Source organism: Ipomoea triloba, chromosome 6 (assembly GCF_003576645.1).
Source record: "Ipomoea triloba cultivar NCNSP0323 chromosome 6, ASM357664v1".
Lineage (NCBI taxonomy): Eukaryota > Viridiplantae > Streptophyta > Magnoliopsida > Solanales > Convolvulaceae > Ipomoea > Ipomoea triloba.
The window spans coordinates 23,119,912-23,132,737 of record NC_044921.1 but is presented as its reverse complement, the minus strand read 5'-3'; the positions used below and the strand labels follow the sequence as shown (position 1 = coordinate 23,132,737).

Sequence of the window (12,826 nt, the reverse complement as noted above, 5' to 3'; positions counted from 1 at the left end):
TTTTCTAACCCCCCCCCCCCCCCCCCCAACACACCCACCCACGGCCCACCCACACACACACACACAAAAAAAAAGGTATCTCTAACCCTTTAACTAGGGAGTGTATTTATGGGGCAATTTTAGTAGTTCTAGGTTTAACTCCATGTGGATTGTTTATTTGCCTTCTTTGGGTTGAGCCTGGCCACAGGTTTTCTCATAAATCAAAAGCATGAATGTTTACCTTGAAAAGTTGTGTCACAGCTAATAGTAAGACTTTGAACTCTGCAGATAATCACAACTGTTTTAACTAAATCAAATTTGTTCCAAAGAGAGAGGGATTCAACAAAGCAAAAGATTACTATGCAACTACTAATATGTTGATGAGTTGCAGTATACAGATGTTTTTACGTGTTAAAAGCATATTCCTAACTTCAGGGAACCAGTAAACCGAAGCTCAAACTTTACACTAAAACATCCCATAATTGACACATTTTGATGCCAACAGGATGTTATTGAAGAACCAAAAGAATTTCCTACTTGACAAAATCTTAGTATGTTACACTACACCTGAGGGGAGTCGCATCACGAGATTTCCACCAAGAAGGCTGTAACCAGTAAATTACACAAATAAATCAAACTAAAAAAATTAAATATTCCATAAATAATACTCTTGGGAAATGCATAATATCATCATGCGTATTACTTCAGGATATTTAAAGGTCGGAACATACCATTTAGCATAATAGTAGCAGAAATCTGCGAGAATAAACGTTTGGATGATTTCAGAAAGGATGACCATTGATGGCCACAATCCATAACCCAAAGCGGTTAACAAGGTTCCCTGAGTATCTAATATCTGCACGGATGTTTGATAACATCAGCTAAAGTACGCCAGATAACTTTGAATATGCATAATGGTTGCACTTGAAGGGGATCATAAAAGCAAAGCACATAAATAAAGAAATAACCACTCTGTTTGGATGTGCATGTGTATGTATAACCACCCTATAATAGAAGTAACAAGGCAATTTATGATCTCCTATAGTAAAGAGGAATCCCATAGTTATCTTGTCATAAGTTTATCTTCTGAGTTCTGAATTAATACGTCAGGATAAAAGCATGCCCAATTGCCCTTCCTTCCATTTTCGAGAAGAAAATTTATTAGTGAGTGACTAAGTGTTGTAAAACCAGCAGCATCCTGGTATACAAGGGATTAAACTTCCAATATCTATTGTCTTCATGAAATGACCCATTATAGCCCGAATCCCTCATTTAGAAAGTTTTTCCTTCAAGAATCAAGGTATAGCTACTCCTAAGGTGTGGAAGAAATTCTCTCAAGATTGTTAGACCATAAAGACGAGCTCACGAGCTAAAATCATATTTAAGTGTATAGGTGCATTTATTGGCGGCACTAAAGAAGATGTTTTCTCAATGCTTATAGGTCCACTTGTTCAAGATCATGTTGAATATGACACTTAATTATCCATTGGTCAGTGTAGAAGAATCAATGGAGCTATCATCTAGAGGGACTGAAGGAAAAAATAAAATAAATAACAAAGATAGGGGAGCAGAGAAAAGGGGAAAAGAGATATGAAACAAATAAAACAAAGATAAGGGACTGCCAATTGTTTGTCCATTGAGTCTTGATGCATTAAAAAGCAATATTATCCAATGGACTGAGACAAGCAACAGGACTAGGACTAAGTTTTGCATAAACAGACCTGGAGAATCCAATGTGCACAACTTAGGAACCTTGAAATTCCTAGCGCAAAAACATAATTTGCCGTGAATGGTTCAATAATCTAACAAGAAATCCACATGGACCATATTAGAATAAAATTCAAAAAGTAATAAATTTGAGAGGAGAACCATGTTTGGTCTTTGTATTACCTTTGTGTTCTGCATGACGTGTAGCTGAGGATATACTGAAACAGCTTCCAAATACACACAAAATGCCCAGCAAATACGGTTGACAATATGATGATTTGTAGAGGGATGAATAAACATAGCAAGCAAAACACAAGGTGCAACCTATTTCCAAATTCAGTGAGCAAAAAAGGAGAGATTATATACTCTGTAAATCATAAACTCTTACCCCCACCCCACCTCAAAGAAGAACAATGGCAGACATTGGAATACTCACCAAATAATATAGTGAAAAATTATCTTTGTCATTCATGAAACTGGAATTTAATTTAAAGCGGATCATATAAATGACCCATATTGTTGCGGTCAATGTAGCCATGTCAAGAACCGTGTGGATGTCATATTCCATGACAATACTGCAGTAAAGTCTTACAGCTAAAAACATAGCTGTGAGTTCTTGTGATATCAGTGAAAGTCCTGAACATTTTCAACCCAAAAAAAAAAAAAAAAAAGTTAAATATAAGTATACCCTCCTAGAAAGGGGAAGTTCCCTTTTACTTTTAGCTCAATAACTATAAACAATCATTGCAGTCTCTGAATAAATGAAAAGTATTAAATCTTCATTTACAAGATACAATAACTAATTATAATACCATAGAAATATCTTCAAAAAGAAAAAAAAAAAAAATACCATAGAAATAGAAACTAAATAGTAAATACCCTCTTTTAAGGAGAGAGTAGAACTACCTCAGCAAGACTAATCCTAGAGAGGTGTGAACCCCTAACCTTTTGGGTCAAGGCCCTTGCATTTGCCAACTAAGCAAGTAATTGAGGTAATAAAATACGGAGTAATAAATTAAAAAAGAAAAGAAAAGAAAAATGTAGCAACTCTAAAATTCTATAACAATTTCTTTCATGGTTTAAAAAAAAAAAAAAAAAAAAAAAAAAAAAAAAAAGTAGCAACTCTAAAAATTTATAAAAAATTTTTTTATGGTTTAAAAAAAAAAAAAAAAAAAAAAGTAGCAACTCTAAAAATTTATAAAAAATTTTTTTATGGTTTAAAAAAAAAAAAAAAAAAAAAAGTAGCAACTCTAAAAATTTATAAAAAATTTTTTTATGGTTTAAAAAAAAAAAAAAAAAAAAAAGTAGCAACTCTAAAAATTTATAAAAAATTTTTTTATGGTTTAAAAAAAAAAAAAAAAAAAAAAGTAGCAACTCTAAAAATTTATAAAAAATTTTTTTATGGTTTAAAAAAAAAAAAAAAAAAAAAAGTAGCAACTCTAAAAATTTATAAAAAATTTTTTTATGGTTTAAAAAAAAAAAAAAAAAAAAAATGTAAAAACTCTAAAATTTTAAAAAAATTTTTTTCATGGTTTAAAAAAAAAAAAAAAAAAAAAAAGAAAAAAGAAAACATATCAATTGATATGGCACAAGTTTCACTGTAATGATAAACATAGCAGGGGCACGTCACATCACTTATTACTGTATTGCGTATAAGCATAGATACTGCATTTATGTGTATAACATTTACATGTAAATACCATTTATATACGTGGCATATAAAGAAAGGTGTCTGCAACTGCATAATGAGTTAATATCTAAACTTTTATTCTCTGAAGCAGTAGGATATATACAAGTATTTCATTTTGACAGCACCCCACAACCAAAAGAAAAAGCCATCCCAAGAAAAGATATTTAACACCAGCAACAATGGAAAGAAGATAAACTAACTGTACTCCAAAATATTTTAAACTATCTGAACCATATTTAAAATGTTTTATTCTCATGTTTGTTTGAGCTTGCTGAGCTCTTTGAAGAGATATTAGAGCTTGAAGCATTTAAAATCTTTAGCACTCAAACTCAATTTGAGCACAACTCTTTAAAATCATTAGTACTCACACCCAATTTGAGATTGACTAAAAGCTAAATAAACTATATACCTCAAACCTGCAACCAAACCTGTTGCATTGCACAATGTCGATGTCCACAAATGCAACTCTTGGACCATTATTTAACTCAAGAGTCCCAAATGGGACATCTTTGTTGCATATGGGTGTCTGCCAGTCTTATATAGGGAATTAGGGGTCACAAGTCACAATACTTATCCCCCATCAATGTCAAACAAAACAAAAGTTTAGTTCATTCACAAACAAGTAAACAATACAACAAACAAACAAAAAAACCAATAGTTAAAAGAGCTTGTTCATGAACACAAATGAGCAGAATTTGACTTTGTTCAAAATCTGCATGTTATTAAAGGAACTCTAAAAACCTAATCAGGATCATTTGATTATTTAAATAACAACACTTATTGGATGAACATTTGTTTCACCTATAGCCCTATTCTGGATGAGCTGGTTTTCTACAGAACTCTGGGATGCTAGTCAACATTGAACATCAATATTCAAATTACTCTCCCAGATTTAAGAAAAATAAAGTTAACATTGCATGCATTGCAAGCTCTTTTTATTTTCTAAATATTGCAGACCATTTGCAAGCCAATTTACCAAAAATGAGAAAAACGGAGTAGTAAATTCGTACTACAATGACTAATCTATATGCTCTCATTGTCGATTAGAGCCACTTCAAATGGTTTATTACGGCCGGTTCTATTTCTCCCTCATAAAGAAGTACTTCAAAAACATATTAAAACACAAAAAAGGAATCTCGATCATTACAGAGACAATTCAAAGGAAGAAGTCAAATTTTCCCCCAATAGAAATCAGAATTCAAAGCAGAAATAGCAAAATCATAAGAATTCGTACAATAATAAGGAAATAGAGGCTCGAAGCCCTAAGAATAATGTAAATATAATTGTAAACATACCAGCGCAGCTTTTGCCCTTGGTGAGCTTGTAAACGAGGACAGAAATGCCGAAGGCGTGAACGGCCTCGGCGGCGACGAAGAGGTTGTCTTGTTCTTCGACGAGGAGGTGGAGGAGATAGATGAAAAAGGAGGCAACTACCAGCGCGAGAAAGACCTTCATCTTCGGCGGTTGCGCCTTCAGCCACGCCTTCACGGCGTTGATCGGAGCCTTCATAGTCATGGCCATAATGCTTTCACTTCCTCATTCCATACATAATACAGCTACGATATGTCGAATGTCGATATACATAATACATATGCGACCAATTCCATACATAATACATATGTGGCCATTTCCTTCATTCTTTTTCATCCAAATAACTAATCATAATAATAAATAAATAAATAACACTTTTACTCCCTAATTATGAAAAGGATTCATTAATTATAAAATATTTTGATAGTGGATTTATTTTTTTTTAGACCATGAGGTGTCTTGTCAGATTGGTTTTTTCATCCATATAAGAGAGGGTTCGAACTCCCGATTTTTCTTAAAGGACAAAAGTGTGCGACCACTCACACCAACCAAATTAATTATAGTTGATTTAATTTTTCTCGTAGTCAGAGAAGTACCATTTTCATAATAATTAATTTATTTACATTTGACATATACTCTACACAATTATTACATTCATATCCAAGTTTACCTTTGATATGAGAAAATACTTGATGTACTCCTAAAATCTTACTCTCAATGTTTATTTTTATTTGTGTTTAAATTTGATTGGAAGAAGGAAAAAGAATGAATGGATAAATTTCATGACACCTATTGAATATTGAGCCATCAAAACATGTCAAATCATATAGATCAGAGTATAAAATAAGAGTACATGTAGAATTACTCGATAAAATATATACTTATTTTTTTTAGATAAATTTATTTACAGATAATGTGGCATTATTCGATTGATTATAAAATCAATTTAAAGTTGGAATTATAAGGGTAAACATTTGTGTGAGACCGTCTCACTAATATTGTCTGTGAGGCAAGTCGGATCAATATAAAATGTAATACTTATACTAGCAAATTACTTATATGAAAAATATAATACTCCGTATTTTTGAAGAAAAATGTAATATTTTTGTATTTTGATATAAAAGTATTACATTTTTCATTAAAAATATTACATTTTCCTTTATAAGTGCAACACAACAACATTAGTTAGAACATCCTCAATAGGGAGATTCTATATGGTTTTTGTAGCTTTTACATCCACGTGGAAGAGAGAGAATGTTGAGTTCCTCATACAAAACTTGATTTTTTTGTGGGATCCACTTCCCACAAAAGACAATGACTTTCTCATCAATTGCGGGTTACGCGCAACTGATGCGTGCATGCTAGGCACTTTAGTTCTATTACCTTTTTTTCCCTCCTTTCCCTTCTCTCTCTCTTATGTTTTCTCTTCTAATCACATATATAAAAACCAACTAAAATCTCCATCTTTTAAGGTTGCTCTTAAAGCAACCCCATTAGGGGTATTTGTTCAGATTTTGAGGAAGAATTAAACAAGCTGTGATTTTTAAACAAATGGGAAGAAGGCTTTGTTTGGCTAATACTTTTGATGAAAAAAATAATTTAGATCAAAATATAAAAATATTATATTTGTCATCAAAAGTACGGAGTATTATATTTTTCATTATAAATAACGAACATTTAATATTACATTTATTAATATAAGTATTGCATTTGAATATGGCAAAAACTTGTGTGAGACCGTCTCACCATTAGACGGGTCGGGTCAAGATGCAAATGTAACACTTATATGCACAAATGTCATACTTATATGCTCAAATGTAATACTAATCAGGAATAAAATTTTTGTTACTTATAATGGTAAATGTAATACTTTTAAGGGAAAATATAATACTTTTACATTTTGATTTAAAAGTATTACATTTTTCCTCAAAAGTATTATATTTGCCCTTATAAGTGAGGGGCACTTGTCAACATTACTTATTATGAAAAATGTATTACTTTTTCTCTAATAAGTAACAAAAATTGTATTCTTGATTAGTGTTATATTTGAACATATAAATATGACATTTGCACATATAAGTGTGACATTTACATGGTGTCTTGACCCGACCCGACCCGTCTCACGAATAAGGATCCGTGAGACGGTCTCACACAAGTGTGACCCTTTGAATATTGACTCGACCTGTCATGACCGTGACCCCTTATATAAGAAATTTACATTTTAAATTTCTCAATTTTAGTAAATCCAACATAAAATCTCTAAACTTCAATTTACTTATTACATTTCTTTTATCAACTCTAGTTTAATTCAAGTTTGAGCAATTTTATTTCTATGAGAATCTATAGTAAAAGAAAATTATTATTATTGCATCTTATTGTAAGATTCAAGTTCAAATGTTAATTACGTCACAAAATAAGTAGCATGTAGCCAGGCAGAGATGCATTAAGTTTTGCGTAATTAATTCTCAAAAAAAAAAGTTTTGCGTAATTACTTATGTATTTCAGGTCGTAGTAGCGCACATAATTTGGGGTTCTTTTTCGCCGCCTCAAAGTGTACATCCGCTTCGTTTAGAAAGATTTGGAAACTAAAGTTAGTATAAACCCTAGACACCCCCAATTTGTAGTTAAAAGGGCCACGTGTCAACACCTATACGCTTTCCATGGATTTTCCCATAAAAAGCCAACCCTCCTACGCCCCCTGTCTCTCTGCCCCTGCATACCCAATCTTCTCTCTTTCCACAATTTTCTCCTTCTTCCTCTGCAAGTCTGAAGAGTAGCAGATGACGTTACAGAGTACGAGCAGGGAAACAGCTTCGTCTCCTATTCTCGAGGGAGATGAGATCGAAGTCTGCATTATCTTAGAGGATCTCAAGGACATAATTCGGCAGTCCGAGTTTCAATCTATCTCCAAGTTGCTGGTTGGATGGAGCGGTAGAAGGAAGAGATCTAAGCGCGTCTTCACGGTCGCTAGCGGCGCCGTCGTCGACTCTCCATCGCGGTCGCCGCCGAGAGTTTCTCACGGCGACAATGAAAACCAGACGGCGGAACGAAAAGTCAAAAAGCAGGGAGCGGCCTCCAGTCCCGCCACGCCTCTCTCGTTATCTCTAACCGAATCTGATGAGAAACAAAAACAACGCTCTTCTCGCAAGCGCACGAAGAAGAAGGTACGTACTCGATATTTCTGTTTCTCGCTTTCTCGTTTTCGAGCGTTGTACGCACAGTCTGCTCTGCTTCCGTGAAGATCTGGCTTGTTTTCTGAGCGGAAGAATTGTTTCCTTTGATGAATTACAGAGTAGAGAAGAGTGGCTGAGTAACATAGAAGAGTTAAAGCAGAGCAAAGAAACACTAACGCAGGTACTTCAATGAATTATTCACTATTTTATTAAAAAAAATTCGTTAAACTTAAATTGTTTAAATCATTACATTTTGTTGTTGTTGGATAGGAATTGGAGAATGTGATGATTTACTACAACAGCTTAAAGGCTTACAATCTGAAGCTGAAAGCAATGAAAGAAGGAGAGGTATGGCCGCTCCACTCTGATGATAATGATGTGTTAGAGATAAATGTTTGTCTCCTTTTTTGTTGTCTTTTGAGCTTGACAGAGGTAGAGGTGGTCCAGTTGTAAGTCATCCATACGTAGCTACTGCCATGACTCATTTATTTCTTTCCAATTTAATTACTCCGTAATTCCGTATTATAATATAGTAAAGTCTTTTAGTCCATAAATTAGAAAAATACAGTACTTAATTAATACTGTAACTAATCAACTCATTAGGAGTAGAGGGAAAAGATGTGAGAGTCTGTTTGTATTTGACTTTTTTAATTGCTTACTATTCTTACTAATGAATTACAGCTACGAAGGACATCCCATGAAAGAGAGGAACCTAAAATGGAAATGACTAGGAGAAGCGTGAGTAGTTTTGGGCCGTCAAACTTGGCCCAATATAATCCACAAGAGCAACAGCCTGTTGCGTTGGAGATGAGGAGTGGATTGGGGGCATGCCAACCATTTATGTGCGAATTGGGCCAACTGGACCAAAGACATTCATCTTATGGGTTAGGCATGGCGAATCATGGTGTAGGCCCACTTGGAATTCCGGATCTCAACCTCCCAGCTGAGCAGATTTCTGGCGGTACGGTGGACTCTCCCCATCCGTACGATCTTCAGAGATTGTGGGCTGATCCTAAGGCCAGATACGCGGAAGCACGTAGGAATAGAAAAATTTTAAATAGTATAAAGATTAGGAAAGCCTCCGGTTTACCTACTCTTGCTCTTGCTAATCGGAGATAACCTTTGAGTTTCTTTTTGTTCTTTATTTTCCTCGAAAGATTTTATGTCCTGTTCAGGTTCAGCAAATGGAAGATCCTGTTAACCCATTTTTCGGCCACATTGTGAAAATAGTACAATTTTTTATTATTTTTAAAAAAAAAGTAGATAAAAAATGGAAAATGATAATAATACGAAAGTATAATCTACAAATACAGGTTTCCCCATGTTTTTTAATCATATCTGCTGCATTGAAGGTTGCATTTGAGATAAAATTAAATCTAAAAATAAACTAGTACAAATACACTCTTATTCGAACGCTCAAATATTTAACAAACAAATGTGCATGCGAGTTCAGGATAATGAAAATGAATTTTAACAAGGAAGAAACAGCAGCAGCATTCACTTTGCATAAGATGATAAAAAGAACATAATAGGTCTGAGTTTGCGTTACTTAGCCATCACTCAAAATCCTGATCACCGACCTCTCCTTCATATTCTTCATCGTCGTCTGCAGTGGCTTCTTGGTATTGCTGGTACTCTGCCACTAAATCATTCATATTGCTCTCAGCTTCAGTGAACTCCATCTCATCCATCCCTTCACCTGTGTACCAATGCAAGAAGGCCTTGCGCCTAAACATGGCTGTAAACTGCTCGCTTACTCGCCTAAACATCTCTTGAATTGATGTTGAATTTCCAACGAATGTTGATGCCATCTTGAGGCCGGTTGGTGGAATATCACACACGCTTGACTTCACGTTGTTAGGGATCCACTCCACGAAATAGGATGAGTTCTTGTTCTGCACATTGATCATCTGTTCATCTACTTCTTTTGTGCTCATTTTACCTCTGAACATGGCGGAGACTGTTAGGTAGCGTCCATGGCGAGGATCAGCTGCACACATCATGTTCTTGGCATCCCACATTTGCTGAGTAAGTTCCGGGACTGTGAGAGAGATGTATTGCTGTGACCCACGGGAGGTGAGTGGTGCAAATCCCACCATGAAGAAATGAAGACGTGGGAATGGAATCAAATTCACAGCCAGTTTCCGGAGATCTGAATTCAGCTGCCCAGGGAACCTCAAGCAACAGGTAACTCCACTCATGGTTGCAGATATCAAATGGTTGAGGTCACCAACTACAAACACAAAAAAGATGGAAGATGAAATCTTTCACATTCACTATTATATATATTTATTATAGCTCTAAATTATCATCTGCTAAAGACAGGTTACTCACAACTTGGAGTGCTAAGCTTAAGAGTCCTGAAACAAATATCATAGAGAGCTTCATTATCAAGGACCATGCATTCATCAGCATTCTCCACCAGTTGATGAACTGAAAGTGTGGCATTATATGGCTCTACAACAGTGTCAGAGACCTTGGGTGAGGGGAAAACAGAGAATGTGAGCATCATTCTATCTGGATACTCCTCCCGTATCTTTGAGATCAAGAGAGTTCCCATGCCAGACCCAGTACCACCTCCAAGTGAGTGACAAACCTGGAATCCTGAAAATATAGCATAAAATAGTTTACGACAATGTCATAGAGCTGAAAACCACTCCATTATAAATGTAAATAAAGAATGCCAATTACTCACTGGCAAGATTTCAAAAAGCTACTGGTTCTTTCCTATTCTTAAAATTAAGAGTAAGATAATCCCTTTGGTGGAATCTCTTATGGATGAAAGACTGAGAAATAATGTTATAGAAGAATCATACATCATCTAAAATTCAAGGAACCCAAAAGAGAAATTAAGATATACCCAAAGCATCAACATATGAAAATAGCTTAAATTCCTTGTCATAAAGGTGTTAATTATTACATAACCCAGTACTTAGGAAGAAGAAAGATAAGGGGGGAAAAGAACAGGAAATAAAGTTTGAATGGTTTCATGTGTCTAAAGTCTCAGTCAACAGAATCCTTAACAGAGTAGATAAAGTTGCAACTGCTCCACTGCCAAAGACATAATATCTTTCTGCATGGCAAACAAGTGGAAATTAAGTTCTGATTGATAAAAAGTACGGGGGTAACTTTTTTCCCCCCTCCACCAAAATTATTCATCTGTCCACACTTTTAGAAAGAGGCATTGTCATATAAGTCAGTATCAAAAAGTCAACTTGAACCTTATAGGCAGCACTCATTCACAGGCTTACACAAATAAAAGCACCTAATGTGATTATGTGAATAATATACCAAGCAGATCTCAGCCTGTAACAACCCATTCAAATGGGCACAAAATTTAATTTTCATTTGGATGCACATAGAAACTTCAACCAAGTGTGATTGTCTTCTTTGTAAAAAGACAGGAAAAGTATCAGAATAGTAACAGTATTGCAAATTTGCAATAGCCAATATTGTGGCATCCTGATCAGGATTAAAACAATAAACAAATCTCTAAACTGATAATCATTTAGTTGGGGGCCCATTAGCCAAATAACTCCAAACCACAATTAAGACTAGAATCCACGGTGTATGACAAATTATGAGCAAAAACAGGCCATACATCCAATATACTTTTCGCATCAGGATTTCACAGATCCACGGGAGAAATGCTTAAAATAGATCAGATTCTCCCGCATCAAACTAGTTTAAAATTTAAAAGCTCCGTGGAAAATCGAAAGTTATTGAATTGTAAAAAGTGTAAAGCCAATACAAATTTGAAGTACGCACAGGATCAGAACAACAAACGACAAATATGCAAATTCGGACATGTGCTTACATACACCTGCATACGCCTCTGGTTTACGTTCATAGCTCCATTCGCACATGCAAGTACGCGCGTGAGTGCGTGATATTGATGGTCGTGAAAGACAACGTATGTGTGTAAGACTATAAGTCCCATCGGCATGAACATATGCATGTCTATGCAACGCGATATGTGAATTATACAGTATCGAAATTACGAATAAAATCAAGGCAGGAATAGAAGCTAACCTTGCAAGCAATCACAATTCTCAGCCTCCTTGCGAACAACATCGAGAACGGCATCGATCAACTCAGCGCCTTCGGTGTAATGACCTTTGGCCCAGTTATTCCCGGCACCGGACTGTCCGAAGACGAAGTTATCAGGCCTGAAGATCTGGCCATAAGGCCCTGATCTGATGCTGTCCATGGTACCAGGCTCGAGATCCATAAGCACCGCACGGGGGACATACCGGCCGCCGGAAGCCTCATTGAAATAGACGTTGATGCGCTCGAGTTGGAGGTCATTAACGGCGGCGTTGCCGCCGTCGCCGCCCTTGTAGCGGCCGGTAGGATCAACGCCGTGCTCGTCGCAGATAACTTCCCAGAACTTGGAGCCAATTTGGTTGCCGCATTGGCCTCCCTGAATGTGCAAGATCTCTCTCATGATTCTCTCCTCTCGCTCCCTCTAGATTCCTTCGCTTCAATGTTCGTTGGGAGATGCAATGAATAACTGGAAAAAATGGCGAAGAGATATTTGAGGATTTGATGGAAGAGGTGGGGGGAGTGAGACATGTGAATTGTTGTGACGTGACAGCGGAATACGGACAATGTAACCGCTGGAGCCCAGGAGTGGGTGCGGGTCCCACGTGGACCCCCCATCATATCAATAATTTGGTGGCTGTATTTATCCTGGGGCCTGCCATATTTAATTTGGGCACGTCCCAATGTTTCATCGCAACCAATATTAATATATTATTATACTCCCTAATAATTTTTACTTAAATTAAAGCCTTTTGATTTTCAATGAATCTAAAAATTATGATAACAAAAACACCTAACGAGCATGACAGCCAGTCCAAGCCCAGTCGGATTCAATTATTCTTATAATTTTGACAGCTGGAGATGGGCATAGGAGATGCATAAGAGTGGAACTAGCGGTGCTTCTAAACTACATCCAAGGATG

General features: G+C 35.8%; 3 protein-coding genes across 3 annotated transcripts; 1 reads left to right on the top strand and 2 right to left on the bottom strand.

Moving 5' to 3' along the window:
• Window positions 1-262: 262 nt before the first annotated feature.
• LOC116022055 (ER lumen protein-retaining receptor erd-2.2-like) lies at window positions 263-4,976 on the bottom strand. Its single transcript, XM_031262607.1, has 6 exons — window positions 4,672-4,976; window positions 2,123-2,322; window positions 1,870-2,010; window positions 1,701-1,781; window positions 711-835; window positions 263-584 (listed from the first exon to the last, which is right to left on the bottom strand). The coding sequence occupies exons 1-6, from the start codon at window positions 4,895-4,897 to the stop codon at window positions 536-538; spliced, it is 822 nt and encodes a 273-aa protein (XP_031118467.1). The 5' UTR covers window positions 4,898-4,976; the 3' UTR covers window positions 263-535.
• A 2,383-nt stretch (window positions 4,977-7,359) lies between these two features.
• LOC116021954 lies at window positions 7,360-9,065 on the top strand. Its single transcript, XM_031262490.1, has 4 exons — window positions 7,360-7,851; window positions 7,979-8,041; window positions 8,131-8,208; window positions 8,542-9,065. Exons 1-4 carry the CDS (start codon window positions 7,468-7,470, stop codon window positions 8,977-8,979), a joined length of 963 nt encoding a protein of 320 aa, XP_031118350.1. The 5' UTR covers window positions 7,360-7,467; the 3' UTR covers window positions 8,980-9,065.
• Window positions 9,066-9,237: 172 nt separating this feature from the next.
• On the bottom strand, window positions 9,238-12,400 carry LOC116021953 (tubulin beta chain-like). The gene is made up of 3 exons (XM_031262489.1): window positions 11,893-12,400; window positions 10,195-10,464; window positions 9,238-10,093 (listed from the first exon to the last, which is right to left on the bottom strand). Exons 1-3 carry the CDS (start codon window positions 12,305-12,307, stop codon window positions 9,417-9,419), a joined length of 1,362 nt encoding a protein of 453 aa, XP_031118349.1. The 5' UTR covers window positions 12,308-12,400; the 3' UTR covers window positions 9,238-9,416.
• Between the last annotated feature and the right edge of the window lie 426 nt (window positions 12,401-12,826).